This window comes from Morchella importuna, assembly GCF_003444635.1.
Source record: "Morchella importuna strain M04M26 chromosome Unknown Morimp01GS010, whole genome shotgun sequence".
In the NCBI taxonomy this organism is placed as follows: domain Eukaryota; kingdom Fungi; phylum Ascomycota; class Pezizomycetes; order Pezizales; family Morchellaceae; genus Morchella; species Morchella importuna.
The window spans coordinates 840,433-868,424 of NW_025763407.1; the positions used below are offsets into that span (position 1 = coordinate 840,433).

The following is a 27,992-nucleotide window of genomic DNA, read 5'->3' on the forward strand; positions in this document are numbered from 1 at the left end:
TCTTTTTTTTTTTTTTTTTTTTTGTTCATTTCTTTCCTGTGTTTTCTTTGTGGCCTGTATTTATATATTGCTTTGAATAATTTATAAATAATTTCTAACTTCGTGTCCATTAACCGTGCGTGCGCTCTATTTGGGATTCCGCAATCTAATGATCAATCTTGAGCGAGAAATCGACATGTTGTGTGCTCTGCGACAATTTTATAAACATTAGTCCACGCCCGCCGCAATTACCACTCTAAGAAAGAGAAAGCAGTCCATACCTGATGAATCGAGCTCGTCGACATGATATCAATATCTACGCCCAGACACACCAAACTAATCAGCATCACAACTATCACTCGCCCCCATCACACACAATCACTCACCATTACAACAATACGCCGCCACATTCTCCTCCGTCAGCCCGCCGGAGCACTCCAACAGCACCTGCCTCCTCCCCTGCCACCTCGTCTTGATACTCCTCGCCGCAACCTTCAACCCCTCACCACTAAAATTATCCAACATGACAATATCCGCGCCCGCCGCAATCGCCTCATCGGCCTCCTCCTCGCTCTGCACCTCCACCTCAATCTTGACTGCGAAGCCGCCGACCGAGCGCGCGGCGGCAACAGCCTGCGTGATGGACCCCTTGGACCACACGTGGTTGTCCTTGAGCATGATCATTGACGAGAGGTCATAGCGGTGCTGGTCCACGCCGCCGACCAGCATGCCGTACTTCTCGACGAGGCGGAAGCCCGGGGTTGTTTTCCGGGTGCCCGCGAGGATGCCGGTGTAGCCGGCGGAGCGCACGAGCTGCAGCATGTGGCGGGATTTGGTGGCGATGCCGGAGCAGCGGGCGAGCGTGTTGAGGGCGACGCGCTCGCCGAGGAGGAGCTTGCGTGCGGGGCCGCGCACGGTGGCGACGGATTTGATGGGTGTGAAGGAGGCGCCTTCGGGGATGTGCCATTCGACGCTGCGCGGGGGGGGGGGGGGGTTGTTAGCTTTTGCAAGTATAGTATTCATATACCCGCACGTGTATGATAATGAGGGGAGGGGAGAAGCCATACGTGCACCCCAATTGCGCAAAGACCTCGTCGAAGAAGGGGACGCCCGCTAGAACACCCTGTGTCATTGAGCATTGCTAGTTAGCTTATAGCTCTTGCACTAGACCGCAGAACTGCAGATATGAAGCTGGAGAGGAAGAGGAAGGAGGAAGAAGGAAGAGAGAGGGACGTACAGCGGACTTCCCATAGAGCGTGGCCGTCTTCTCGTCCTCGCCGACGACGAAGCCGCCGTAGTCGAAGGACGGCGTGTCCTCGGTGAGCCAGTCGGCGACGGTCTTTTTGTATGTTGTGGGCAGCAGGTGCGCGGCGTTTCCGTAGTCGAGGGCCATTGCGGGAGTGAGTGGGGGGATTAGAGGGTGAGAGAGTGAGATGGAGAGACTGTGATGTCGAGATACTTTCCTCTGCCGGTTTTGTATCGTAGCTGAGAGCTGTGTTTCTCCGCGTTCAACCGAGCTGCTGTGTGCACGTGCCTCCCCGCACCGGTCGATCCCTGTCCGCACGTCATCCATCACCAACCTCAACACCTGCAGACACCCACAACCACAACAACTACACACCCACAACCACAACAACTACACACTCACACACAATGAGCGCCCCAAAGTACCAGCCCTACGCCCCCTCGCCCTACTCCTACACGCCCTCGCCGCACGCCCTCTCCACCAGCATCTCCCTCGACGAGGAGGTCAAGCTGTCGACCACCTCGCAGCAGCGCGAGCTCAACGAGAGCCTGGCCGAGATCTACAGCATCATCGTCACGCTGGACTTTCTGGAGAAGGCGTACATCAAGGACAGCATCAACCAGGAGGTGTATGTTCTTCTCTCTTTCTGGTTCTAGAGGAATGAAGCAAGTGGTGGTGGTGGTGGTGGTGGTGTGCTGATACACTGAGAGAACATACAGCTACACACCCACCTGCCTCCGCCTCCTCGGCCAGTACAAAACACTCCTCAAGTCCCCCGGCGTCGCCAGCGCATTCGTCGACCTCGAGACCTTCAAGCGCGAATACGACGTCTCTCCTCCCCTCCCCTCCCCTCCCTCCGCAACCCCACTAACACCCCCCGCGCACCCACAGATCGAATACCCCTCCGCCACCGAGCGCCTCAAGATCGGCGTGCCCGCAACCTTCGAGCAACCTACGCACACCTCCACCACCCCCGGCACCGCCTCCGCCCCGGCCATCTCCGCCAAGGCCGCGGCCGAGGCCACGCAGAACTTCATCACGTTCATGGACGCGCTGCGGCTGTCGTACACGGCCAAGGACCAGCTGCACCCGCTGCTCAGCGACGTCATCACCGCCGTCAACAATGTCACCGGCGCCAAGGAGTTTGAGGGCAGGCAGAATATCGTAAAGTGGCTCATTGTGCTCAACCAGATGGGTGCGGGCGATGAGATTGATGAGAGTCAGGGGAGACAGGTGAGTTTTCGTTCTTTCTTTGGGGGAGGCGGAGGGGCGGAGTGGGGGGAGGTGGGATGTGGGCTGATGCGGCAGTGGTAGATGTTGTTTGATATCGAGAATGCGTATAATGAGTTTTACAAGAACCTGCATTAATACACCACTCCTACTAACCGGGGAGGGGGGAGGGGGGAGGGTACATTTGATACCAGACAAAAAAGCTTGAATCCCTAATTATAATTACATATAATGTCCCATAATCCAGCATAGTTACATCATACAGTTAATGACTTTTCCAACCTCCCACTCCAAGCACTCTAAAACAAAAACCCCATACGCTCAGTAAAAAAAAAAAAAAGTAAATTGGCAATAAAAACCCGTAGCAAAAGTACATATAGCGAAGGGAGGAGAAAAAAAAAGAAAGAAAAAAATGAAACGCACCCCAAAACCCCCTATTGTGAAAATTACATCACAAGAAATCACTCGGCTTCCCGATCGGGTTAGGGGTTTTTGATGTTTTTTCTTGCTGTGTGCATCATTTACGGTCTTCTTGCTGGGTTTCGGGCTTAATGCTAGAAGTATGTATATATATAATCCCATATACTGTTGATGCAGATATGTTTTGTTTTGTGGGGCGTGGTAAGAGGTTAAGAAATTCAAAAGCTGGTACTCAACTACGCACATATAACCACTCCATCAAGCACTACATGTATTTCCTCTATACCCCCCACACACGCACACCTGCACATATGTATATTAGATGAACCATCCATCCATCCATCCGTCCATCCATCCGTCTGTCTGTCTGCGTGGGGCCGCACCCCCGCAAACCAGTCTGGACAAAGGAATGGATGGTAACCCTCCCGCCCCCCCCGAGGTTCAAGGTCCCCCCCCCAGCTATATATATACATGTATGGAAGATTACCACCACCCAACCGGCCAGCTAGCGATCAATCTACACCAAGGCGGGGTATACTAGTGGCTCCTGTTGCATTTCGGCCGCCCGGAGGTAGAAGCTTAGGCGTATGTATAAGCCTTTCGTTCATTGCATTGTGCAATACGAGCTACCTGGGATAACTAGGGTTAGGTGTACTACGGATGGTGTTTGGGGGCCGGATATATGGGTTGAATAGAGGCCCGGGGCCGGGTAGCTGTAGGCTTGGGCCCAGGTATGAGGTTAAGCTATGATCTGTCTACATGTTGTGGTCACTATTACATTACTGTCGGTCGAGTTGCTTTCTCGAATTTTATTGCGGCCAGGAAAATACATCTTCAATAATCTCTAATCTATAACGTAGCTTGCACTACACGCCTACGGGACAAAAAATCCATCATACAAAGACGACACAAGCACACAATTAGAGTAAAAAGGCCAATCCCCAAATGACAAAATTACAAATTAAAATTACACGCTCCCCCAAAAAAGACAACCTTACACACAAAAATCTTACAAAAAAAACCAAAATCTTACACGCCAAAATATGCAACCACCATCTCACACTATGACAGCTCTTCTAGATAGCTAACAATCATATTTAAAGCACATGGTCCCGCTCTCCGGGTTCACAACCTCGCTCAATGGCACTGACTTGCCCAGCTTCCCAAGGTTGATTGTAAAGTCGAGCGTGACATTGCCTCCGGAGAGGTTAGTGTAGTCGAATGGCACGATGGGGCCCGAGACGTCTTTGTACCGTCTCTTTGGGTCCTTCTGCTGCCACTGCCACCAGATGCGGTCCAGGTTTGCGTGGTGGAGGTAGAACAATGGGTCTATATTCACACAAAACCGTCAATAAAAAAGCTCCACTATCAAGATATATATAGCCAGATATAAGGGCAACTCACCACCAGGGCTGTTATAAGCATCACCAATCGCACCCAACACACCACCCACGCCAAAGTGGCCCCCACCATGCACATTCTTCACATCGAAACTCGGCTCTCCTTCCGTGCGGCGGGCAAACGCTCCATACGTTGTCTTTGACATCATCTCCTCAATGACCTCGGGAACAAGGTTCGTCAGCGCGATGGGCTCGGCAAAGTCGCGTGTGAGGCAGTGCGGGTTGGAGACGTTGACGTCGTGCGACGGGCCGAGACTGAGCTTGAACTTGTCGAACGTGAAGGGGCCGTCCTGGACACAGCCGCCGCCGGTACGGCCGTCGATGCCGAGAAAGTTCAGGGACTCGTCGATCTCGACGAAGGGGCCGTTGCCGCCGAAACCTATGGGGGTGGAGGTTAGCCACTGATATCTGCTTACAGCGAGGGGATAGTATACGTACCGGTCTTGGGGTCAAAGATGGACCACGAGGTCATGTTGATGCCCGACTGTGAGTCAATTAGCCAGTCCCAGTAAGGCTGGCCGCCAGTCCACCCGCACTCCTCCCGCAGAGCCTTCTCGTAGGCGGAGACGAAGTAGCGGTGCCAGGGGAGGAAGTGCCCGACAAAGTGGATATTTGGGGTTTGGGAGCTGTGGACGCCTTGGAAGTCGTCATAGATGCTGTCGGCACCGGGGACGGCGTTGATGGACTTCTTTTTTGCCAGGCATTGGACCGCGGCGAGGTATTTTTTCTTTTCGTTCTTGGTGAGGGAACGCCTGAAGGGGAGGGGAATTATTAGTTATATTGAAATGAGGACTGGGCCGAGCTGTGCATGTATAATTGTAATCAGATGGGGGACATACCATTCTTTTCGTACTATGGGCTCGCGACATCTGTTTGAATCCCTTGAGGCCGAAGAGATATCTGATGACTCAGGCGAAGCAATCGGAGAGGCAATGGAGAGTGTTGATAGACACAATACTGCCGCACTGGTGAACCCAATAAACTTCATATTGAAAAAAATTATAAGGTGGGAAGTATATAAATTAATGTGACTAGAGTCTGGAGGAGATATCACTATCGAGGAATCGAATGAGGATTTCTTGAAAGCAACAAAAACAAGATGATAGGCAAAACTCCCACGGAAAGGCGGCTCTCCCTCGTATTTATCTACGACTAGAGTGTAACGTCTTCAATAAGAAGCAAGATCTATCAATATTAATTAGGTACTGGCGAATTGAGCTCCATCGTGCCCTTACGCGCGTGTCGGCCGGCACAGGCGTTCCGAGTTGAACATGTGTACCTGCTAACCCTATGTAACATTGCCAGTGAGACGTTTTTTCTTCTTCCTTGCTTAATTGCACTTTTCGAGAGACTTGAAAACGTAGAGTAAGGTGTTGTACGTACCTCTCCGCAGTCCACCACCCGCAACGCCACAAGAGCGCTTGAGGCGACAGCTAGTACAATTTGCCGGACGGGAGGATATATGTAGTACATAATTTTGCAGATATGACAGCGCTAGTGTGGAGCCACCATGCAAGCCTCAATGGGTAGGAGCGGAGGTCTTTATCCGTGGTTATGATCTTATGCAACTAGTACTACTAATTAACTATGTAGATGTACTTGTAGACAGTTAAATTGTTAGAGAGCTAGTGCCAACCATTATCATCAACATATTACATTACCAGTAGAGTACGGAGTTGCAACTGTATCCAGCAACCCTAGCGTTAGGACTCTCGTGTGTAGATTCAATTCTACCCAAGATCATAAGAGGCCACGGAAACAAAAGAAGGAAAGCCGATACCTAGACCAAACAACAGTAGAGCAAGATTAGCTGGAGCGTAGGTACAGGAAAGCTGTACACATCTCTCCCTAGCTAGAAGGGTTGATGAATACCAGCTCGGCCTCGGATAGAGGGCTCTCGGTAATATACTCACTGATGGCTATTTAGAAACCGCTATCATTAAAAGCCCGACGTTAACATTGGCCAGGAAAGGAATGAACAGCTCGTTGTATCAAGCTTAATACGGATATTTATTAATATGTATTTGGTTCATTTGGAATACGGCCACGGCCACGGCATCTTGGCTAAAAAGCCTACTAAATCCCGTGGGAGAGAGTGTTCCTTTAATTTTGGATCTGTGCGGCGGCACAGCCGTCCATAAAGTCAACAAACAGCCCTAGACGGAGAAATTAAGGAAGGTAGAGTACGATAGGTAGTAGTAGCAATCTACGCCTACTTTCTAGAGTAGACTGACCAGTGACCACCCAACCGACATCCCAGGGTGACTGTCTTGTGCCCACGTTTGTAGGTAGCACCAATGAGATTATGAGATCTAGGTAACGTCATTACAAAAACACTTCAGACATGTCTCTGCCAAAGAACATCAGGGGGAAATAGAAAAAAACACATGGAATATGGGGTACTTATGGTTTGCAATTTTTCGCTCCTGCTGTATGAAGGAAAGGGACTTGAGGCATTAAAGTTTGAGGAATATTAATAATCGTAAGGATCGATACCATGGGTAAGCTTAAATCCTTCAGGGGAATGCCTGCGGAAGAGTATCGATCCTTTCAGTGAAGCGATGTGTATCTCAGCAAGGAACATCTACTGGTCGAAGGATTATGCATATGTACTTTAGGAAGATATTGGAGCATGGTTATGTCGTTACCAATCAGTTCCTTGTAAGGGCATCATTATAGTGCGGAAGTTTTCTTTGCCCCTCAGGGAGAAAAAAAGCGCAAAACCGGGGGCTCGGGATCATAGGGGAGGTTGACTTCCAATTTTTATCAAGATCGATCCTAACCAAGAACCATAGAGTTGAAAGTTAGTCAAAGTCGCGATAAAGTGCCTACGCCGTAAGGCACGTATATTCTCTGATAATATAGAGTATTATCAGGAGCATAGTACGCGTGCTCCTCCACGTACGACTTCCCGACGCGCCATAAACGCTCATACGCTGCACGCCGCACGCCGGTGTCGAAGCCGCTACTCGGGGAGTAGCTCGGATCGCTCAGCCGCGATACAATCCCGGGAATGAACTTACCGCTAAATAAACAGGTAAAGTCGTAATTTTGGCGACTAAATAAGTATATTTAGTCGAGTTCTAAACGCTATGCCATTCTGGGCTCCTTTTTGTACTCATATAGTACTGTGCCTTGAGAAGTCTAGAAATAAAGTAGTTACATGTAGTTAAATATGATTGAGTGCCTACGTATTCAACGTGTTCCGTATGGACCTGCTACTCCTTTCTTTAATGAATTTGAATAATGCCTTTCCTTTCCTTTTGTCCATCCCACTCCCCACGTTCTTGTCATGGAGAAATACCAAGTCCATGACCAATTTTAAAAACTAGATGCTCTTTCCAAGGCACTTACCTGCATGGTCTCACTGCAGCAAAGACCAGCTGAAGACCCTTACCTACAAATTCCTTGTACCCACACCCCTCCATTTGTGCCGCATCTGGACCCGCTTGACAGTTAAGCTCCCCCGAGAATCCCATCGAGACCAGCAGTAGTTTCATAACTTGTCTCGGCAAATTCATTAACTTTCCTGAATCTACCCCCTAATGGCTAAGTACTGCTTTAACACCACCCCCTTTGTAGACTGAACTTTGGACTAGAGGAGGATTCTAGGTTCTTTACCCCGATCTCTACATGCGTAGTTGATCCAATCGCGATGATAGGTTTTCATGCAGGCAATTCACGAGACTTCAGTATTGATCGGGAAGGTGAGCTAGATCATAGATATTTGGATGCTATCTTGAGCATTGACTATGCTCTAAGGGTATGTCCATAACCCGTGCCAAATACCTAGGCTAGAGAGACCTATGATAGCAAATTTTTTCAGGCCAAGTGTGTAGAGTGTGGTTGATTTTATTTGGTATCGGGACTGTAATGTAGGTATAAGTAATCGAGTTATATGTATGTACGGCACGAATTCGGCTGTAACTAGAAGGCATCTTATCTGTTCAGCCCGGGAGGAGGGGCTGATATTGCGGCCAAATTGCTTGTGTTTCGGCTTTCTTTCTTTTGAAAGAGGGCGTCCTCCTTAGTAGCGAGCCTAGGTATTCTTTTTCTTGTATAAACAAGAATTTCAGGCACGTGTGTATATGTGCAAGTTTTGCAGCAGATGTCTCAGCCAACCAATCCGCTGATAATTGGCTATCCCAAACGCGGGGATTCCAGTCGATTGCAGGCGTACTGGGCAAAGTAAAATCCGTCCATTCTTCAATACAAACCAGTACAGCTGCGGGTCGAAGGCCGTACCGGTACATAGTTATATGCTACTGCAAAATACTTTCAGGAGTAGGGTATCAGAATAGTTCCTGCATCATCATCTCATATCCCGGATCCTAGGCATTGGTACACCACATGCATGGCCGTATAAGATCCTGAATAGGCCCTCGATCACAGATTATAGGATCCGAAAGCTTAAAATTTCTTGAGTCAAGCCTATTATTCTCGACAGCTCGAACCCCCGCCCCCCCCCCCCCCCCCCCGGCCGGTGGAGGAGTTAGTTCGTTAGCCATGTCTGGTGGATCTTTGGGACCGCTGATGCTGGCGGTGATGTTCACATTGCTGTCACTTTCAACGGTGTTCATGGTGCTGAGGTATGTACAACTGGGTGAAACAAAATTGGACCTGAATGAATCATTGGGTTGACCTTTCCGCCCTAGGTTTTACTGCCGCAGTGTTATTATTAAGAATATCGGAAGCGATGATTGGATCATGCTGGTAGCTTTTGTAAGAACGCTGCCGGTGTATTTGACACTGCCAGTATGAGCTGCTAATACGATGAACAGATCATGGCATGGGGAATGGGAGTGACGAACTATTTCCACGTATACTACGGCACTGGGTATGCGTCCTTCCAAGATTTAAACTTTACAGATCAGTAAATGCTGACGTACATAACCCCCCCCCCCCCCCCAGAAAGCACACGGTTGACTTGGTAAATTATCCAAGTGTCAATGAATTATATCACATACAACTGACCACAAGTACTCCCAGGACTATGCCAACATAATCATCCCAACGCTGAAGCTATGGTATGTCTACCAGATACAGTATCTTCTAGTACTGTTCTTCCTCAAAGCCAGTATCCTCTCGTTCTACCGCCGATTATCACCCGCGAGAGGTTACCAAATGGCCATCTATATCGTTAGCGGTGTCATCGTCGCCTATACATTTGCCATGTTTTTTGTCAACGTTCGTTTTGCCTTGCTTCTATGTTCCACGTTTGGTTTCTGTACTAAAATCTGTTTATCAGGTCTTTGAGTGTCCGAAGGATCCAAGTCGTGCTTGGGCGCCGACCTTCCCACAAGGTTGCAATGATCTTGTAGTCGTTTATTATGCAATGGCGTCTTTCAATATCTTGTCGGATATCGTGATATTGTTGCTGCCGCTGCCTTCGTTAATGAAGTTGCAGGTTAATAAAAGGAAACGAGGTGAGTTGATTGTCAGGGATCATGCTACTGGAATATGAATGGGTGGACTAACAATAGTATTTTACTGACTAGTTGCACTCTTGTTGATCTTCTCGTGTGGGAGTGTGGCGGTTGTGGCCTCGATTGTGAGGATTAATGCTCTTTACAAGTATCAAACTGCGGTATTGACAGGCGGAGATATCCCATGTAAGATCACCCACAAACTACGAATTGATTGACCCATAATCTGATAAGAAACCTATTTAGATATTGCTATTTATATCCTCCTCTGGTCACAGATCGAAGTCAACGTTGGCATTATTAGTGCTTCTGCGCCGGCTTTAAAGCCACTTGTCAGATCAATCCTCGGGGGCACCACCTTCGCAAAATCCAGCTATGCACAAGGCGGTGAATTGGGCTATTCTGGAAATCCTAGTAGCAGGCACGGAATACCACTGCACTCGTTGAATGGAAGTGTAGCACAAGGGGTCACTACTGAGATCCAAGGGCGTGAAAGGAACGAGAGTGAGGAGAATATTGTCATGAAGAATGACGAGATGATCCGGACAGTCGAGGTAAAGGTGGACCTGGAGCGCGAGGGCTCAACTGATAGTATTAGGCAGTTGGAGTTTGGAAGGTAATAGTGTGATATATAGAGGAATTATTGGATGTTTTCTTTGTAAGATTATGTATATACAAATGGAATGCGGCCTGCGGCCGCAAATTTATATATAGTGGGCGAATAGAAGCTTTCAGCGTCGTCATCTAGTCTGAGTACTTACTAAGAGCGACTGGGTGAGAAATTGTGTTTGCCTTTAGGTCTTTAGGACATGCAGCGGCTCGCCCAGTCCATGATTCCTAGGTGAATAACAGAATCGGTCGGGTCCAGTCTGATCGTGTAAGCATTGTATTATGTGAGTAATTCTATAGTTATATCAATTCTTCCTTCTCAATGAGCTGGCTCGCGAACCCTCCTCGTTCGCACGAGTTCTTAATATTAACATATATCAAGGACCGGTTGATATAAGACTATACCCACAATTTATTCTACCTGCCAGTATTTGCCCTTTCGATGCCAGCTCCCTTCCCAGTATTCCCGGACCCTATTTTGGGAACAGTTCTTTGTCTGTACATATATACAAGTATGTGCTTCTATATGTGGTATGCAGACCATATATCCTAACCAATAGAAATGCTTCGTGATTCAGAGTTGAAAAAAAGATTTTTACGATGGTAAGTGAATTGAATAGCGTTTAGCACATAAATACGATGGATCTTTGGAAGGTTAGCTGTGGTTATGGGCCTGGCCGCGCCAGGACAGTGGCACGTAAGCCCACGAGCTTTCCGGGGTGAAAGCCTGACAACCGTACCATACTTGTACCATTCTTTCTAAGGTCATTTCCTAGTAGAAAGCGCACGCATCAAATACATCCCTGCGTACCCAGCTACCTGTGAAGTAGACAGAATACATTCAATCGCCGATCGTTGGTCGGTGACCACGTGGGTGGGGGCGTTCCTGTAATGTATTTTACTTATAAAATCCTAGCAAATTTTGGAGAAAATGCATTTTTTTTTTTGCCCACGTCTCAAAGAGCATAGCATTGTGTAAGCGGGTATAGTCTACAGCTGTATTGTTTCTCAAAACCTCAAATAATGGTTGGGTGGAGTGTGGCAATCATGGAACATCACTCGAATCCCGAAATCGTGGACCAGTTTTATATTTTTCTCGCCTGATCTATTTATTTATTTATTCACTAGGAGTAGCTCGGTGCTACCACCACAAATCTAGCACCGTGTGAAACTAGTAAATAGGTCATCGGCATAGAGATTTGGCTGTGGATCGTAGCTGGTTGACACTAATTTAACTAGAAAAGAAGGATCCGTTGTTCGGTTATAGTAGGGAGAGGGGGGGGGGGGAGTTTCTCGCAAGAGAATTTCTTTTCTAGATAGAACGAAGGGATACTGGCGCATGTAATCAATCTCAAAGTAGCTTGGTGAAATACATGTAGGGTTACGGCTATAATACTCCTGACCCTACGGACAGAGCGATCATAGGATATCACTAGTAACATAAAGTGGCTGACCACATGCACTGATATATACAGCCTAAAAGCCGTCGATATAACGATAGTTTTCCGTGCGGTTTCTCATCTGTAGGATGCATATGTTGAATCATAGATGTATGAGCAGTTACTGATATCCTTCCTATGGTGATGCGATGCAGTGTAAATACATGTAGTGTAATAATCGACGAGTCGAATCTGCTCGAGTTTGCAGCTCGAGCTTATTCTCGAGTAGGGCCGAGTAGGAGGAGCTACGAGCCGAGTTGCTCGGTCGAGCTTTCTAGTCGTATGAGATCTCAGCATATATCGTTAGATAAAAGACCATTTGACTCAATTGGAACCAAAGATTTATTTTTCATAAATAATCTTTTCAATGCTTTGTCTTATTAGGGTATTAAATATATATTGGAAAGCTCGAATTCCGCCACGAGTAGAGGTGATGTCACAAGTCGAATAGAGCAAGCACTCGAGCTATTCGTAAAGCCCTCAATTCTAGATTAGTCGACAGAGGTCGACTACCCACGATGACCGCTTAAGATGAGTAGCTAGTCCGTGGTCTCGCACAAGTAGCTTTTGTGCGCACCCAGGCTAGATCGGTATAATCATAGATTATCACTCGATATTGACGAATTCTTATGAATAATGGAATAATGAGAGACTTTGTCGCATGGTGGAAAGCTCTTGTTATATCTAGGTAATCATGACGAGCTTCTGACACAGTAGCTACCAGACTTTCTCCTAGGCTCGGAAACACTAATTTTCAATTCTGGTAGCAGATCTCCACGGGTTCATTTTGCATCAATCCACGGGTTCATCGGAGCTAGTCACCAGATCGAGTGATATTATATGAAGACATTTAATTCGTCCACCGGAAAAAATTCTAGATCCATCCATTCGCCTCTAGTTCTCTACAAAAAGTTCCTGGGTGATCTCTCGTAATAATCAAAGAAGGTAACTGTTCTGGGTTTCAAGAAAAAACACTCGCAAGATAGCCAAGATACATAGCCCATTGCCAAAATGCAACAAACCTCCTAAATCAGCGCTTAATGAGTGTATACCTGTCCCCCATTTACTCCTGGCTTTCCACCTCGATGGTAGTGACGGGAGCACCGGAATTCTCGTGCTTGGTCCACATATCCTTCAAGCTCGGAAGATCCTTCTGCATCTGCTCGCGGGAAAACGACTTTTCATCATTATCTTCCTCAGGGACGTCGGCAGCACCGGGCAGGTCATCGCCATAAACCGACTTCTGTGCGAAATTGGCAGGCATGGGCTGGCCGTTCATTAAGACGACGTTGCGGCCCTTCTGGACATTAACAACCTCTTCTCCGAATGAAGCCGGGAACGCGTTTGCGAGCCCGCCGACTTCAGAGACGGAGCGGGTGTCGCCTGGCGCGCTCTGAAGCTTGGTTACCTTTTCGCAGTCTTTGTCACCGCGGCGGAGACCACCCTTCTTGATGCCGAGGCCGGGGCCGCGCGCACCTTTTTGTGCGGGGATTACGGAGCGCTTCTGGGCCGGTGCAGGTGCAGGTGCAGGTGCGGGTGCGGGTGTGGGGTGTACCTCCTTTTCTTTGGGCTCAAAAAGGACTGGGTGGCCGTCGACTTCGAGGGGGCGTCCATTAAGGAGTAGGACGGACCCGCCCTTGTGGAAGTAGTCTTCATCCGGGTCGATGTTCTCTCCGGATTCGCTGTCGGTCCTGCCGCCAGCCAGAGCGCGCTGTTGGGCGTTGTAGGCAGCGCTCTCCTGATTTGCAGCGAGCTGGGCCCCAAGGACGTCCTTGGGGGCATTGAAGAAGCGGAGAGCGCGGTCGAAGCCGCGCTTCTCGATGGCGGCTTCGGTGATGTTCACAGGCTCGCCTATTATAGCGCTGTGAGTGCTATGGGTGCTGTGACGTTTCTCGAGGGTGGTCTGCTGCATGTTTCTATGGTCGAGGTCGATGTTCTTGAGCATGGTCCCCTGGCTCATTCCAGTCCAGCCTTGCAAGATTGTCACAGGGCTGATAGATATAATATCTCTCTTCTCAATCTCTTTTGACTCAGGGAGCATCTGGTCCTCAAAGAACTCATCAGAGATCTTCTGCTTACTCGCAACACCCTGTGGCTTCTTAATCCACATCTTCTGGGCCTTATCAAAACCATCCATAGTATCGTAGATCTCCTTATCCTCATACTCAGTCGGGACCGGTGCAGGCTTATCCAACATCTCAATAGCGTTCTTGAGCGCAGGGGACTCAAACTCCGCATTGTCATCAGAGAGTTTACTGCGCTTATTCTTCTCCGCTGCTGCGTGCTCTGGGGTAGGTTGGGGCTTGATCCACATTGACTGGGCCTTTGAGAAACCTGTCATGGCAGAGTAAATCTCCTTGTCCTCGTACTCGGGGACATAGACGGGCTCCCTTTCGCTCTCGGGAACAGGCTTTGGCTTCTCGACCATTGCAAAGGTCTTTTTGAACTTTGAGTCGGCGACAACGGTCTCGGTGTCGGCATCCGGGGTCGCCTTATCGTCGCCAGACCCGGTAATCTTGCGTTTGCTGAGGCGGTGGCCGGCCCCAAACCCCGGTAGCTCAACGAAGATGCCCTGCTCGGCCCCAACTCCTGGTAAATCAACGAAGTTTTCGTGGTCGGCGACAGGTCCTGGTAGATCAACGAAGATGTCCTGGTTAGGGTTGAGACCGGTATCAAGGATGGATCTTTTGTCCTTGAACAGCAGGTCGCTGATGAGCCCAAAGTCGAGGATATCGATTGTGAACAAAGAAAACAGGGAGGTTAGTTCGCCGGCTACACAGGTGTCCGAGTGATGGAAGTAGTCTGCGGGGACCAGGGCCGTGGTGGGAGCGAGAGGGAGGGGAACGACACATTGGGGATCTGAGATGTTGGTGCACGGAAGGATGTCGGAGGGTACATAAGGAGCAAAAGGCTTCGAGATGAAGAAGGATGGCTATGTTGTGTGATGTGTCAGTACCATAGTAGGGCTATATCAGATGAATAACTGAGATCTTAGGATAGAGGCAGATATGCTAGTTCCCTTGATCCTTTATATATAACATACCTCGTAATGAGAGAAGCCAACCTTATCCTCAGTAAGAGGGTAGTTGGGAGTTGGGTCTGAAATATGGGTCACCCGTCGATAAGTCGAAGGGGTAAATTTCTAAAGGTGGGCTTGGTGTTAGGATATATACTCCATGCTTCCTTGATGTAGTTAAAGCTCATTCGAAAAATATATACTGCATAGATACATGTATTCAGAACGGAGACGAGGAGGGAGACAAGTTACCCCGGCAAGAAATTGCGCATATCGATCATTCCCAACCATTGGCTGCCCAAACGTAGTAAGTTCGGTGTTCCATCCCATGGAAACGAAGTCTGCAGCAGCCAGAGTCGCTACAGCACCTCCCCCCTGGCTTCCAACAATAACAACCGTCTGGAAAAGATCTCTAGCTATATGTAGTAGGCACGGATAGGTACATGAGTATTGTCTTTTCTCCTTTCCCCCCGTTTTTCTTCGCGGGATCGATATCAATGTTCATCTGATTCATACCTTCAAAATACTGTTTCACCACCTGCTTGATGGGTCCCTTCAGAGCCTCCCATCCTTTATGGAAGCCTTCATGGACCTTGCACCCAGGACAGGCATGGTCATAATCCACGGTCTCCGTGGTCAAGCTGGTGCTGCGGCTACCCGCCATCGTAACAAAGATCTTCTTTCCATCGTGATCAGCTGCAATGTACCCGTGTGTATCCTCACCAAGCTCGGCGAGGCCGTCGTCGTTGGTGTTCCACTGCATCACCAATTCGAGTCCCTGAAACTCCTTGCAGAATGAGTTACACTTGAAAGGATACTCGATCCCCTCGGGGGACTCGACACAGTTGGCTATATCAGAAATCTTGGCAAGGTCATTGAACTCATCGAAGAGAGACTTGGAGATTCCTGGAATGCGGGTTGGAAAACGGCCGGTAGACTGATAGCTGAGCGGGCCAGCTTTCTCGAGTTTACTTTGAGCATCCAATGGGATTTGCTGAGAGCTCGGGAGCGGGGATGCTAGGGCCACAAGTGGAAGGCATAGAAGCGCCGCCGAACGTAAATTTGTAGATAACATGAGGAGGGTTTTTTCTTCTTCTTTCTTTTCAGTAATTTCGGTGGGCTCCCGTATTAGGGGTTTGCTCACTGATCAAGTAGTCTCCACCTGGCCTTTTGTACGTTCGTACGTATGCTTGACGAACCATTTATTCCTCGGACTATTCCTTAAAAATATTGCTTAATTTGAAAGTTCATGACTTCACGGACCCACGATTATTTATGAGGAGGTAGAAGCAAAGTCTAAGCCTTGTAAATCATCAGGAGGGGTTCTCCGCTGAGGAATAGGTAATTTTGTTCTTCCTACTCCGATTCAACATGAGATATGTAGGTTTTTTTTTCCCTTCAGAATTCTACCGAAGGGCTCTTTGTACATGCCCCTAGGGTCCCCATATATAGGGCAATAGTCGCACCTCTTAACAATGGTAAAAAAAAAGATTCTGAATATATCAATACTACCTTGGACTTGGTCTGTTGATCTCAATTTTGGCAAGAAAGGTTACAGGTGCTTACAGTTGTTTTATTACCATTTTTTTGCAGGTTAATCTAGGGTTATTGTTCTAGAAAAGGGATAGGTATTGCGGTATCATGGTGTTGTCATCACTTTTGGGCGACCTTGGGTACATCCCTATTAATCGTACTATGGTAAGAAAGCTTGGTAAGTTCCGTCCTGCGCGCAGATATCATCGTCTAATAAAACTAGTTTAAAGACCGACTACTGGAGTGCACCAAGTAAACAAAAAAAAAAAAAAAACGAGCGGGTGACTGCGTTTAATTCATGTTCATGAGATCACAATCGAGCAGTCGACGAAAGGCGCATTCCTGTCGTACCGCATTCAATATTGCAATTATATTGCATCCGCCTTCGGCTAACCCACCCCTCTTTTTGATACTATTCTAATATTCTTTGAGGGGTAAATGGGCCCTGATAGCGATGATATGTAATTTTTTGTAGTATTCTTCCTCATTGGGGAATCTGAGAACTCCGGATTGTAGTCATCACGCCGTTGAGTGGTTGAGATATAAGTAGGAACCCCGATTACTGTTAGGCACCACCGGTACTACCATCATCAGATATCGCTCGGCCTCCCTACTAAACCTAGTGTGGCTAGCTCTCCAGTGTCACTTGCGACAACTTTGTTGACCTCGACACTGCGCGCGGGGGAGATATTTCCGTCACAAAATCCCGCTCGAAAAATTTGTCATCAACGCCGCAAACCGAACCTCGCTTCGAGTGATAGTCTGTGATACGCCCCGGGATCCACCCAGGAAAAGGTTGCGCTATCACAAGCGGGGTTCGATCCGAAATGCCAGAACTCCAAAAAGACGACCGGGATTCGTTCTTCACAGTGAAACTGCGGGCCCCTTAAAGGTCTTTATGTGAAGACGCACAGCCCAAGTGAGACTGCTTTGTAACAAATGGTGCAAGCAGTCCTATGATATGTGCGAAGCTGTGAATTCTGATATGGACCGAAATGTTTCAAACACGGCAGGATCATCACAACGCTATCCAAACAAATCAGACGCCTTTCGAATCGTTTCGATATGACTGCTTTTAACATCAGGTGCGATCGATTGAAAATGCACTCACCAACACCAGATAGGTGGATGTAGTAACGGTGACAAGAATGGTCACCTAATAAATACCGGTATACGAACTTGATCTCCTTGACATGTTGCATCCTATGTTACAGCCTAAAATTTTCCAACCGCTCCTTGCATAGCGATGAAGATCGCGCATAGGAGCGCCCTGGAATGTTGCTGGTCACTCTTAGATGGATTGTCTTGGTAGACATCAAGATATTCTGATGTTTGGCCAGTCTATTGAATAGGTATATCGAGAGGCCACCGTAGTGAATCAACCAGGCGAAAAATGAGAGGCGAATTTTTCCGTGGCGTCCGCAAAAGAGATCGGAAATTTTTATTGTTTCGCATAGTCACATATTGCAAATATGTCGTCAACCGAAAGGCCATGGATCTTCTAACAAGCTCCTACTGGAACACACAGACAAGGGGTCGGGCCCTAACTTTTTCGTGAGACATTTGTGTAACCTGCAGATTTCATTTCCTATTTGTAAGAAGCGATTTAGTAGAGTGTGTAGATTGTGATAACACAGACTCAAAATCTCTGCTGGTTACCGAGTCGCTGGCTTTGGGAGATGCATCCGCAGTACTCACTGTAGGTACTCGTATTGTAGGTATGTAAGATGTATGTACCTAGGTACATAGAGTATATGTACGATGTACATACATAGAGTAGTACTGCTGTATGTCGTCAATTGAGTTGAACAGGACGAGCCCATTGTATATATGTATATCAGCTTCTGGCTCATACATGAATTTTAATTCCAATTGCCTTTTGATGTATGTGAACATTGGGCATGCCTAAACACCAGTTACTCATGGTAATTTCCGGATTCGGCGGTCTCACAACGGGATTTCGGGTTCCGTTCGACGAATTGGTGGCTCAGTGACTATGCCACGCATATTATAAAACCTCCATATGAGGAAGTGGCTTTGTCACTGCATATATGAGGCCCGAACACCCAGAAACCACATGAAGACTCGCACGATAGGTGTCCTATGATCTGTGTCCCAAGGCCAAAGGGTTTCAGCCGAAGGCAATTCGATGCGGTTTCTATAACATGAGATATAGGTAGTAGGTACATACCATGTAATTCTTATCAGGTTAGAGCTGGACCTTGGGGAAAAGCATCTTCAATCCTACGACCTTTGCGTATTTAGGTATCCGGTGGCTATTCGCACAGCCATTTGTCTCAAGACTCGGACCATAGGCTGTTGAAAGTCCGATGTTTGATCAACGATAACTAGCTTCTCCGGGTTCATTGCCTGTAGGAATATCTAACGGCCATGGCATGGCATGCCATGCCTGGCACCCACGACCAATACCTGGCACCATTTGATTATCTACACTCTACACACAACGCTTTCTGAATTTATGTAAAAGAAAACAAAAAGATAGGATAGTCTGACTCGACACCGTAATGTCTTGATATTCATATAAATTTACCAACTCTACAAGGTTGAACCTGTATTCGGAAATTGTCCATTCAGAAACATCGAGCAGTGAGAAAGCTGTTGGCTCCTGTCACTCGGCCCCGCATTTTCAATTGCTAACGAATCAAGTTTGCCCTTTACTTGTGTCTACTGATATGTAAGACTCGTAGTCACGAGGCGAGTTTCCCTCCAGTCGGGTCGGGCCCGTGGGGTTTTAATATTTAATGTTCTATTTAAGGAGTATATAATCTGGTTTTTAGCACTGAGATTGGAGAAGGAGCGTTAGCAGAGCTCATCAAGGCTAGTACTCGTGTTTTCACAGCGTTTGTGAACACAACCGGCATTACATACACACAAAAAATAGCCAAGACAACCTTTTTGTATGGCATGCAATAGCGGTGGTGTTCACAAACGCTATGAATAGACGAGTAGATTTATGTGAACTTTGTGGAGTTTGGGGACCAAGCTTGCAAGCCATCGTTCCCCGTTCACGCTGCGCTGCCGGGGTAAGCAGGTATCGCAATGACATCTGGTCAAGCCGTGTCGGCGCACTTTTCAAACCGCCACTCCCGTAATCGGTGCACTATGCAAATCAGGCCAAGATTTCGCTTGAAGGTCAGTTTTTTCTTTCCTTTTTTTTTTTGGTGTGTAGTTGCTTTTTACAACTGAGGCATCATCTCAATCCTGGATTCTCACGCAGCCTTGAAGACTCCCGGCTATAAGCTCCCGGTTCGCCAAACCTGCCGAAAAAAGAGGACTTCCGGTAACTCATACCGGTAGAGTTTGAAGGGTCTCACTCTTGTAAGTGTTTTATCTAGATAATTGTGCCAGCATTAGTAACGTAACGAACTTTTGACAGGTTCCCTTACCTTCTAGTGTCAAACGGATAACTATTTTTTACGGTACTAACAATCCATATTGTAAATTTCTGGGTTGCATAGGAGTTGTCTTGGAGTGGTCCGAAACCCTTACTTTTCCTTCCGTTTCAATTTGCCAGGATGGCTTCGGGGAAAGTAGCGAGAAGATGTTGCACTCAAAACGCGGATTTGATTGGGTGGTTGCTCTCGTGATCGAGTGTGCATAAGGTATTGGCACTTCTGCAGGCCCAGGGAAACCCTGCCAGCCCTGTCGGCGAGATGATGAGTCGATCAGTTTCGACAAACGTAGGAGCACGCGAGGGTGCATGTAGAGTGGGATTAAGACGTTGTACTAGTATTGACAACCCCGCTGCGGACGTAAGATTTGTAGACAAAGAGGCACTGAGTGATAAGTTATGTAGCCATGTTTTCACTCTACATAGGAGTCGTTTTATAATAAAGATATTAATATACATGTGGTGGAGGAACGAGGGGCGAGATGAATAAGAAGCTGCAATCCTACTGACATTCAACAATTGAATGGACTGATTGGTGAAGAGAAGAAATACTCAGTAGGTAAGTATGTAGAGGCATAGAATAAGAGCTCTGGAGAAAAGCAAGGGCCCCGTATCGATTGTGCCCACAAAACAATTTCTACATAGCTCGCGTGGCTCCCCTGAACCTCCCCCTGGTTCTTAAAGGTCCTTTCTCCCGCACCTCTCTCAAAAGCCCTAGCTTGCACGCAACTTCTCGCAGTCAACCAGTCCCATCATCAGAATCACCAACAAGGTCATCGATTTTGCACCTATCCGAGTACTGCCCTATCGAAATATCCCACCTTGTTGACCCCCGCTTGCCTAACCATACCCCCCGCACCTCGGAGATCCAATTCGCCAAAAACTTGTCACCCGTAGATCGTGTATGGAGATCTGCGAGCTGTCTTGGATTCCAATCCTCGTTTAATTCCAACACCAAGCCGCCTCACGGTCCTTTTAGTTCTTTCCCTTAAGGCTCGTGTCCGGATCTTTCATTTCGCTCCCCACGTCCGGACTTTATCCCACGTCGGTCACCTCGCCCAACGGTCGTAGGATTGGTTCATTTATAGAACAGGGCCAGCAAGCATTTTGCTTTCTTTGGACGCCCAGTACCTACAAAAGAGTTCATGGTTCCGTCAGCCCTCACTTAAAACCCGCTATTATCATCCCTACACCACCACTTCGACCATCAAGAAAAGAAAAAGAAAAAACATGACAACCATTTCGACTGAGTCGAATATCGACAGAGCCAAAAAGGCTATCAGATCAAAATTTCAACATATAATAGAGTCACGTCAACAGAAAAAAACAATGGCGATGGGAAAATCAAAGCCGTCAAATCGACAAGACTCTCCTCAGAGGAAGGTATTCGAAACTTTATTTAACGGACGTGCTCGCCGAACCTTATGCTTCGTGCATTCTAAACAGGAGAAAGTAGCTGGGGTTCAGGATGAGGCAGTCAAAGGGTTAGCTTTTACGTCAATATCGTTACTCCTTATCACATTCAATCTGCTGACATATTTCCTGATATAGTCCTACATTGGGGAATAGATTTTTCTCGCTTCCCGTTGAACTGCAGTTGAGCATAGTGAACATGCTGTTTTTCTTCGATTTACTCCACCTTCGCCAAACATCAAAAAAATTCAGAAACCTTACCATCCAGCACGAAAGCCACATTGTTAGGCATCACATCAACATGTGGGTGCCTAAACATATAATCGAACTCTATCCTCCTCCGGTAAATAATACGCCTACTCTAAGCTATCTTACCGACTTGGCATATAAACAGAGGGTATCGACTCAGTTGGCGCTGGTGCTAGCAAATCAGATTGTTAAGGAGATGATGGGAGGCAGACATCAAAGGGCTATGACGAAAGAAGCCAACGATTATGTCATTAGTCAATTACGGATTGGCACTTCGCCTCTGATATTTGCGCTTTTTCATTTTTTGGAAACTTATAGGGAGCGCAAACTGGAGCATCTATTGGAGGGTGATTTGAATGCCGCTGAAAGGCCGTCAACAATTCTCAGCCCTCTCTCGCATGAGAAGAATATGGCCCTTCAGTCGGAAATCTTAAAAATCTACCCTGATGATCGTCTCCTTCAAGTTCATCAGATGTATCATCTACTCCTACATATGCTTATTCGTCGACTCAGCCCATCTAGGATGCCCTTTGGTCTTCGTACAATTAGTCGTTGGAGTTCTCAACGACCCACTAACGAGGCTTTTGCTAAAGTTCTTGTTCTTGGCGGTATCCGTGAGGTGTGGGAACTCTATAGGATTAAGGGTTACAGTAATAGACGTAAGGCTCTTGAGAAATACCTCAAGAAGCTGGATTCGGATAAAATGCAACATAGTACACCCATTAATGACCATACCGAGAGCAGCTCAGCAACTGGCGCTAGCAAACCAGTCCCCCGCAGTTTGCCTGGACGGGGCCCGAGTCTAGATATCCCTTCAAAGGTGGCTAGGTTGGATGTGGATGAATTGATGGATGTTTGGACTCCTGCTGCAGAGGAACGCTTATTGTCCAGAGAAATTGTCACATCCTTGGATGAAGTTGGTTGTTGTGGGCATTTTGTGGCTCAATTGTTGGGAAGTAATGCAGAGACAGATAATGAAGAGGATGGAGAAGATTCCGAGGATGAAGATGACTCTGGAGATGACGCCCCGGGCCCGGGTGCAGCAGATGGGATTCATTACACTGGCGGCTCGACGTCTGTCCAGGATAACAATTGGGATGGAGGGGATTTGCATGAGGAACAAGAACAAGATGATGATGACGATGATGACGATGGTTCATTCGCGGATGATGAAGGAGCAGGAGGTTCCAACTCAGTTTGAGCATCATCGAATTTGTCGCGGTCTTTTTTTTTCTTTCAGTATCTGGGGGATTTTTTCCCCGAGACAATATCGCTTTCTTTGGGCTATTTAAACCTATGTTCTATTATACTTTAGGGTTGGTTTTCGGTTGTTTTGTTGCACTCTTTTTTTCTTCCCCTGATATGCTGCATGATGTTTATATGGGTTTTATATGCGCAATACTTGAGGGTCTTTCTCTTTTTCTTATGTCTCTTAGGTTTCTGTATCTCTATCGGATTGGGCTGGGAGTTTGTCTTTTGCTGTGTTCATTAAATCTAGGTTGGGGCACATGGGTTGGGGGTACTACGGATGATATTATACTAGCAACTTATAAAATACACGCTCAAAGCAACATACATTCGACACATGATTGGCTGGGATTGTGCGGGACTACAGGGTATGATAAACGGTGTAAATATCTACATAGGGAATTGGACATCGTGGTTTTTAAAGATTGGCTCGATAGACGAGGCGTGTTTTTATTGGGCCCTCGAGACGGTGCTCTACCGTACGTGTATTGCCAGTACTCTAGGTGCAAATGCAAGGATGAGAATGACTAGAGTATGTAGAGTAGATATACGTACTCACGACTTCACTCCTCCTCCTCCTCCTGAAAAAAACAATAATAATCACCAGCTACCCCCCCCCCCGCGCGGGTTATCGCCGTCATACACTCTCTGTACTCGTAGCTTTATAGCGTTTCCGAACACGACCAATATTGCATGACATACAAAAAGGTGGATTTGGCGCTTTTTCGTGTGTCATGCAATATTGGTCGTGTTCGGAAACGCTATAAAGCTACGAGTAGACGCCTTCCCGGGCCACTCGAACACCCCACTCGAACAGTTAACTTAAAAAAGAAAATATCTGCGCTGTAACCGGTCTCTGCACCTCTTGAATTGGGCTTCTCCACCAATAAGCATCAACTGTTCGAGTGAGGGGGGTGTTCGAATGGCCCGGGAAGGCGTCTATTCAGATGGACAGATGCAACTCACTCTCGGAGCAAATACAGAGACAGTGCACGCGCCAAGAACATATCCGGTATTTGGGGAGGAGGGCCAAGAGGTGATGATATCACGGTTGATTGATCACCGTGGGGTGCCAGAAAGAAGGCGGACGGATTAATGCTCGGGAAACAGATCAAGATAGAGACAGAGACAGAGAGAGGGCCTAATTAAATGACTGGGTCGGTAATTCACTCCGGTGGTTCCGTGTCTTGCAAAGATCTTTTTTGCAAACAGGTAGAAATGAACTGTCGCATGTTCGGGATATTGATACATACTTTACATATAGGTAGATACTCGTGTTTTGTTTTCACAGCGTTTGTGAACACAACCAGCATTACATACACACAAAAAATAGCCAAGACAACCTTTTTGTATGGCATGCAATAGCGGTGGTGTTCACAAACGCTATGAATAGACGAGTACATGTACTCTACCTGTGGATAGGTGCTCTGCTTTGAGTAGACTTATTGATGTATGTACTACAAGTATGTATGTACTCTAGATACAGTAATTCCATCACCCCCGGATCTGAAATCCTATCTATGTAGCTTTCTGTCCATAGGTATGTATAGTTATCGGTAGAATTATTGCGGAGACAGGGGCCGACGATCACGCCGAGAGCAGGGCAATTTTTCAACGCCACACCTCCGCAATAATTCTACCGATAGCTGTACTTGTTTACCACGAAAAGAACCAGAAAATGCAGTTGCTCAGGGCAAGGATTATTTGTATGGAGTGGCGGTGATCTCTCATACAAACTATCCCTGTTTCCGTCACTTGCATTTTCTGGTTCTTTCCGTGGTAAACGAGTACTTTCCTACCTCCCTGGAAAGAAAAAAAAAGGGACTAGGTTCAATTTTGCACCTCTACTCTAATAATCGCGACAACAGCGGTTCTGCACGTAAAGCACCCCATGGCCAGGCGGCCCCCATCATTATATTATGTATGCAAAGCCAGCAATAGTCCCGAGATAGTGGTTACATTACGGGGTCGGTCGGCACTATAGGTGTAAGCAAAGAAGAAGAAAAAGAAGAAGAAGAACCTCGGTTATATTGTATCCATAGGCCCTGGATGGTATCACTGAAATAACGGTCGAGGTCTTAAAGCTTCGGGATGGAAGGAATAGCCGGGGAAGGGGGGGGTCTTTTCTGGTCCCGGTAGTCTCGGGGTAATTATTTGTTATGTATGGGGCCGGGGGAGGAGTGGGGAAGATTGTAGGTCGTTTGATCATTGCAAACTAGAGAATAGTAGGAAGTTACACAAGGTCGGCAAAAGGTGTTAATCGAGCTTGACGGCCCGAAAGGGAGAAAATTAATGACAGGATGATCATATTAAAGATACCTTGATTTGGATTGTGATATGGCGAAGGGTTCAGTTCATTAGAAACTATAGCAACGGTTGTCAATATCATCCTGTGGCGGCTACGAAAGTGTCTGTCTCACATGGCACTATTATACGCGTAAGCAAATTTCAAGGGACAAAGGCATTCAAAAGCGTCGAAGTGTATTGGGATAAGCCATACTGAAATCTCTATTACATACTGAAAGTAGAGAAATAACACATGTGTCAGTGATTTATAGTGCAAAAGCGTAAAAAAAAAACAATCGTCATACCAGAAACGTGAGTGATGAGAGGTGAGGACAAAGAAGAAAGAAATAAGGAAATAACAAATGAAAAATTCACAAATGAAATGGTAAAATTGGGTTTGAGAATAGGGCAAATTCGGTTCTCCTTTGTATTATATGCATTTACGCCTTAGCGTTCAGTGCTGCTGTGGCTTGACCAATCTTAAGCAGCGCTCTTGGTGCATCTTGCCAGGGCATGAAAACCTCGACGAGCTAAGGTAAGGTTGTTAGTGAAATCTATCTATACAAATGACATAAAGTATTCAGAGAGTTAATTTACCTGGATATGCGGCGCACTACAGAACTTCTCGTTCCTGAATAGGTTCTCAAGTTCGGTCTTGGTCTTGACTTGGTATGAATCTGAATGTTCAGGGTCGGCACTGAACAAGTGCAGAATCTCTTGATGGTTCCATGGCTGGATATCATTGTAGATTGCCTTCATTCCGTGAATAATACGTTCAATGGTATATCTATTGCTTTGGTTAGCTTTTTTGTCCCTGTTAGGTTGAGGAGGATCCCTCTTACCCTTTGTTATTCAGGACAAAAATGATGGGCTTGAGTCCGTGCCTGATCATTGTACTGATCTCTTGCACCGTCAATTGTAGAGATCCATCTCCTACAAATAAGATCACTCTCCTTTCCGGGGACATCTCCTTGCATGCCAACGCCGCTCCTTGTAGGGCACCAACAGAGAATCCAATTGATCCCCAAAGAACCTGTGAAATTGCCGTGACATCCTTTGGAAACCTAGTCTCAAGAATACCAAAGTTGGAGGTACCGGTTTCAGTAATCACAACATCCCCAGGGTTCAACCACTGTCCAACTCTGGGCCAGAAGTAGGCGTGGTTAATCTCGCTGGAAATTGACTCGCGCTCTCTTCTGGGGATTGTGTTTGAAATCTCGGCAGTGGGGTGTTTCTGGATCTTGGAGTAGTCGAGTATGTCAAGGAGTTTTCGGAAGACCGATTTCATTTGGATTCCTGGGAACTCGGAGTAGCGGATCTACCAGATATCACTCGGTCAGATTTCCTAGTTTCAATGAAAAGAAAAAAATAGCAAAAACATACCTTCATGTGATCACTGTGGAACTCGACTGTGTTCTTCTTCGCAACATGGTAAGTGAATCCTCCGGAATTGAAATCACTCTGTAAGCCACCAACGTAAAGGATGAGCTCTGCATCATCCACCCGCTGTCTCACGTCGTCCCTACTAGCATCGCCAACATAAACACCACCGAAAGAGCTGCTCTCTTCGTTGATTGCACCCTTACCCATGGGTGACACGAAGGCCGGCAATTCCGTTCTCTCAATAAGCTCATGGAGCTCGTCAAGAACACGATGACGGATGGCACAAGCATCGGCCAAGATGATTGTGTTCTTTGACTTGTAAATGAGCTCGCAAATCTCGGAAACTACCGCATCTTCTGTCTCTTCGTTGTTCGGTGGAATTGAAAGGTCCAGTGGGGTCTCAAGGCGTGACGCATCGACGGTCTTGAAGACCATATTTGTGGGGAGACCAATGTAGACGGGGCGGGCTTTCACCCAGCAGGCACTCAATACACGGTCGATTTCATCGGCGGCCTTGGAGTGGTCATCGAGCAGTGTCTGTGTTACTGAGATGTTCTCGGACATCTTTTCAAATACACGGAAATCTCCATTCCCGAGGGTGTGGTGAAGAAGAAGACCTCTCTTCTGGGAAGCAGTGTGGGGGACACCGACGAGATGCACGATGGGGACGTGTTCACTATAAGCTCCGGCAACCTATAAATCGAATATGTTAGACTAAGGTGGCTGTGCTAATTATAAATTGAGCTATATGCTTACACCCGCAAGGGCAGACAATTCGCCTATTGCAGAAATTAGCACAATCCTCTTTTCGGTTATTAGTGGGAGTTTCAACTACGTACCAACACCGAATGTAGTGACCAAAGCAGAGATACCCTTAATTCTAGCGTAACCATCGGCGGCGTATGCTAGAGAAAGTGTGAGTACCAACAATTGTTTATCGGTTGAGTATGAACGAAAGCTTACCGGCATTGAGTTCGTTACAGTTTCCAACCCAGTACAGGCCGGCATCTGGGAGAAGATCCAACGCAGCAAGATTGAAATCACCCTAGACATTCCCAATTAGAATTCCAATTGCGAAGAGAAATTCTACATTAATGATCAGAGAATAGCCTACGGGAACACCGTGGACACCGCGAACACCTAGTTCGTGAAGCCTCTTGAAGAGGTAGAGTCCGATACTGATTTGTTCAGACATATTTATCTGATGATTTGTTTGATGATATTGGGTAAAGAGTTTGATGAGAAGGAACAAAATTGAAGTCTCAATTGAATGGATGAGATACTGATTCTGAGAAAGCAAACATTGGAGGAAAACCGAAAGTTCAAATAGATTTCAATCACACGGGTTTCATAACCCATTTCGTCCACTCTGCGCGTGGAGGTATCGATAACATCCCACCACCGCCGGCAGAGCGTAATGACGCAATGACGTCGACAGGTAACGGTTGCACTACATAACGCCGCATGTCAAACGGTTTACTAAACATGGAAAACAATTGTTAGAGATGGCCATGTTTGCCTACCCGGATACCCGATAATGTTGTTCTCCGTGGATGCCCGAGAGGCTGGGTTGAGCCAAGATGGGCGTTTTCCGCACATAGAACTGGAATCTTCACTTGGGGCCTTAGTAACTGATCGTTGAAAAACAGCTGATTTCTCTACTTTTCTTTTACCCTGAATTCGGCATAGTTCACTTCTCTAGC

General features: G+C 47.0%; 9 protein-coding genes across 9 annotated transcripts; 4 read left to right on the forward strand and 5 right to left on the reverse strand.

Moving 5' to 3' along the window:
• Window positions 1-145: 145 nt before the first annotated feature.
• On the reverse strand, window positions 146-1,372 carry LAJ45_04323 (uncharacterized protein; the record flags this gene model as incomplete). Its single annotated transcript, XM_046113903.1, has 5 exons — window positions 146-187; window positions 261-295; window positions 366-952; window positions 1,047-1,102; window positions 1,217-1,372. 5 exons carry the CDS (start codon window positions 1,370-1,372, stop codon window positions 146-148), a joined length of 876 nt encoding a protein of 291 aa, XP_045973005.1.
• A 260-nt stretch (window positions 1,373-1,632) lies between these two features.
• Window positions 1,633-2,593, forward strand: LAJ45_04324 (uncharacterized protein; the record flags this gene model as incomplete). Its single annotated transcript, XM_046113904.1, has 4 exons — window positions 1,633-1,853; window positions 1,945-2,053; window positions 2,117-2,458; window positions 2,540-2,593. The coding sequence occupies 4 exons, from the start codon at window positions 1,633-1,635 to the stop codon at window positions 2,591-2,593; spliced, it is 726 nt and encodes a 241-aa protein (XP_045973006.1).
• A 1,366-nt stretch (window positions 2,594-3,959) lies between these two features.
• On the reverse strand, window positions 3,960-5,263 carry LAJ45_04325 (uncharacterized protein; the record flags this gene model as incomplete). Its single annotated transcript, XM_046113905.1, has 4 exons — window positions 3,960-4,204; window positions 4,280-4,654; window positions 4,714-5,027; window positions 5,115-5,263. The coding sequence occupies 4 exons, from the start codon at window positions 5,261-5,263 to the stop codon at window positions 3,960-3,962; spliced, it is 1,083 nt and encodes a 360-aa protein (XP_045973007.1).
• A 164-nt stretch (window positions 5,264-5,427) lies between these two features.
• On the reverse strand, window positions 5,428-6,530 carry LAJ45_04326 (uncharacterized protein; the record flags this gene model as incomplete). Its single annotated transcript, XM_046113906.1, has 7 exons — window positions 5,428-5,460; window positions 5,511-5,563; window positions 5,659-5,769; window positions 5,862-5,873; window positions 5,937-5,957; window positions 6,056-6,194; window positions 6,510-6,530. The coding sequence occupies 7 exons, from the start codon at window positions 6,528-6,530 to the stop codon at window positions 5,428-5,430; spliced, it is 390 nt and encodes a 129-aa protein (XP_045973008.1).
• Window positions 6,531-8,781: 2,251 nt separating this feature from the next.
• Window positions 8,782-10,321, forward strand: LAJ45_04327 (uncharacterized protein; the record flags this gene model as incomplete). Its single annotated transcript, XM_046113907.1, has 9 exons — window positions 8,782-8,864; window positions 8,931-8,997; window positions 9,057-9,112; window positions 9,187-9,205; window positions 9,265-9,302; window positions 9,354-9,462; window positions 9,524-9,701; window positions 9,774-9,887; window positions 9,948-10,321. 9 exons carry the CDS (start codon window positions 8,782-8,784, stop codon window positions 10,319-10,321), a joined length of 1,038 nt encoding a protein of 345 aa, XP_045973009.1.
• Window positions 10,322-12,812: 2,491 nt separating this feature from the next.
• On the reverse strand, window positions 12,813-15,840 carry LAJ45_04328 (uncharacterized protein; the record flags this gene model as incomplete). The annotated part of the gene is made up of 4 exons (XM_046113908.1): window positions 12,813-14,681; window positions 14,793-14,891; window positions 15,018-15,181; window positions 15,282-15,840. The coding sequence occupies 4 exons, from the start codon at window positions 15,838-15,840 to the stop codon at window positions 12,813-12,815; spliced, it is 2,691 nt and encodes an 896-aa protein (XP_045973010.1).
• Window positions 15,841-19,358: 3,518 nt separating this feature from the next.
• Window positions 19,359-19,920, forward strand: LAJ45_04329 (uncharacterized protein; the record flags this gene model as incomplete). Its single annotated transcript, XM_046113909.1, has 4 exons — window positions 19,359-19,451; window positions 19,545-19,565; window positions 19,617-19,637; window positions 19,696-19,920. 4 exons carry the CDS (start codon window positions 19,359-19,361, stop codon window positions 19,918-19,920), a joined length of 360 nt encoding a protein of 119 aa, XP_045973011.1.
• A 1,119-nt stretch (window positions 19,921-21,039) lies between these two features.
• Window positions 21,040-22,573, forward strand: LAJ45_04330 (uncharacterized protein; the record flags this gene model as incomplete). The annotated part of the gene is made up of 2 exons (XM_046113910.1): window positions 21,040-21,194; window positions 21,262-22,573. 2 exons carry the CDS (start codon window positions 21,040-21,042, stop codon window positions 22,571-22,573), a joined length of 1,467 nt encoding a protein of 488 aa, XP_045973012.1.
• Window positions 22,574-24,977: 2,404 nt separating this feature from the next.
• LAJ45_04331 (uncharacterized protein) lies at window positions 24,978-27,484 on the reverse strand (the record flags this gene model as incomplete). Its single annotated transcript, XM_046113911.1, has 10 exons — window positions 24,978-24,984; window positions 25,041-25,046; window positions 25,351-25,436; window positions 25,504-25,693; window positions 25,749-26,224; window positions 26,290-26,982; window positions 27,046-27,068; window positions 27,129-27,194; window positions 27,253-27,334; window positions 27,404-27,484. The coding sequence occupies 10 exons, from the start codon at window positions 27,482-27,484 to the stop codon at window positions 24,978-24,980; spliced, it is 1,710 nt and encodes a 569-aa protein (XP_045973013.1).
• Between the last annotated feature and the right edge of the window lie 508 nt (window positions 27,485-27,992).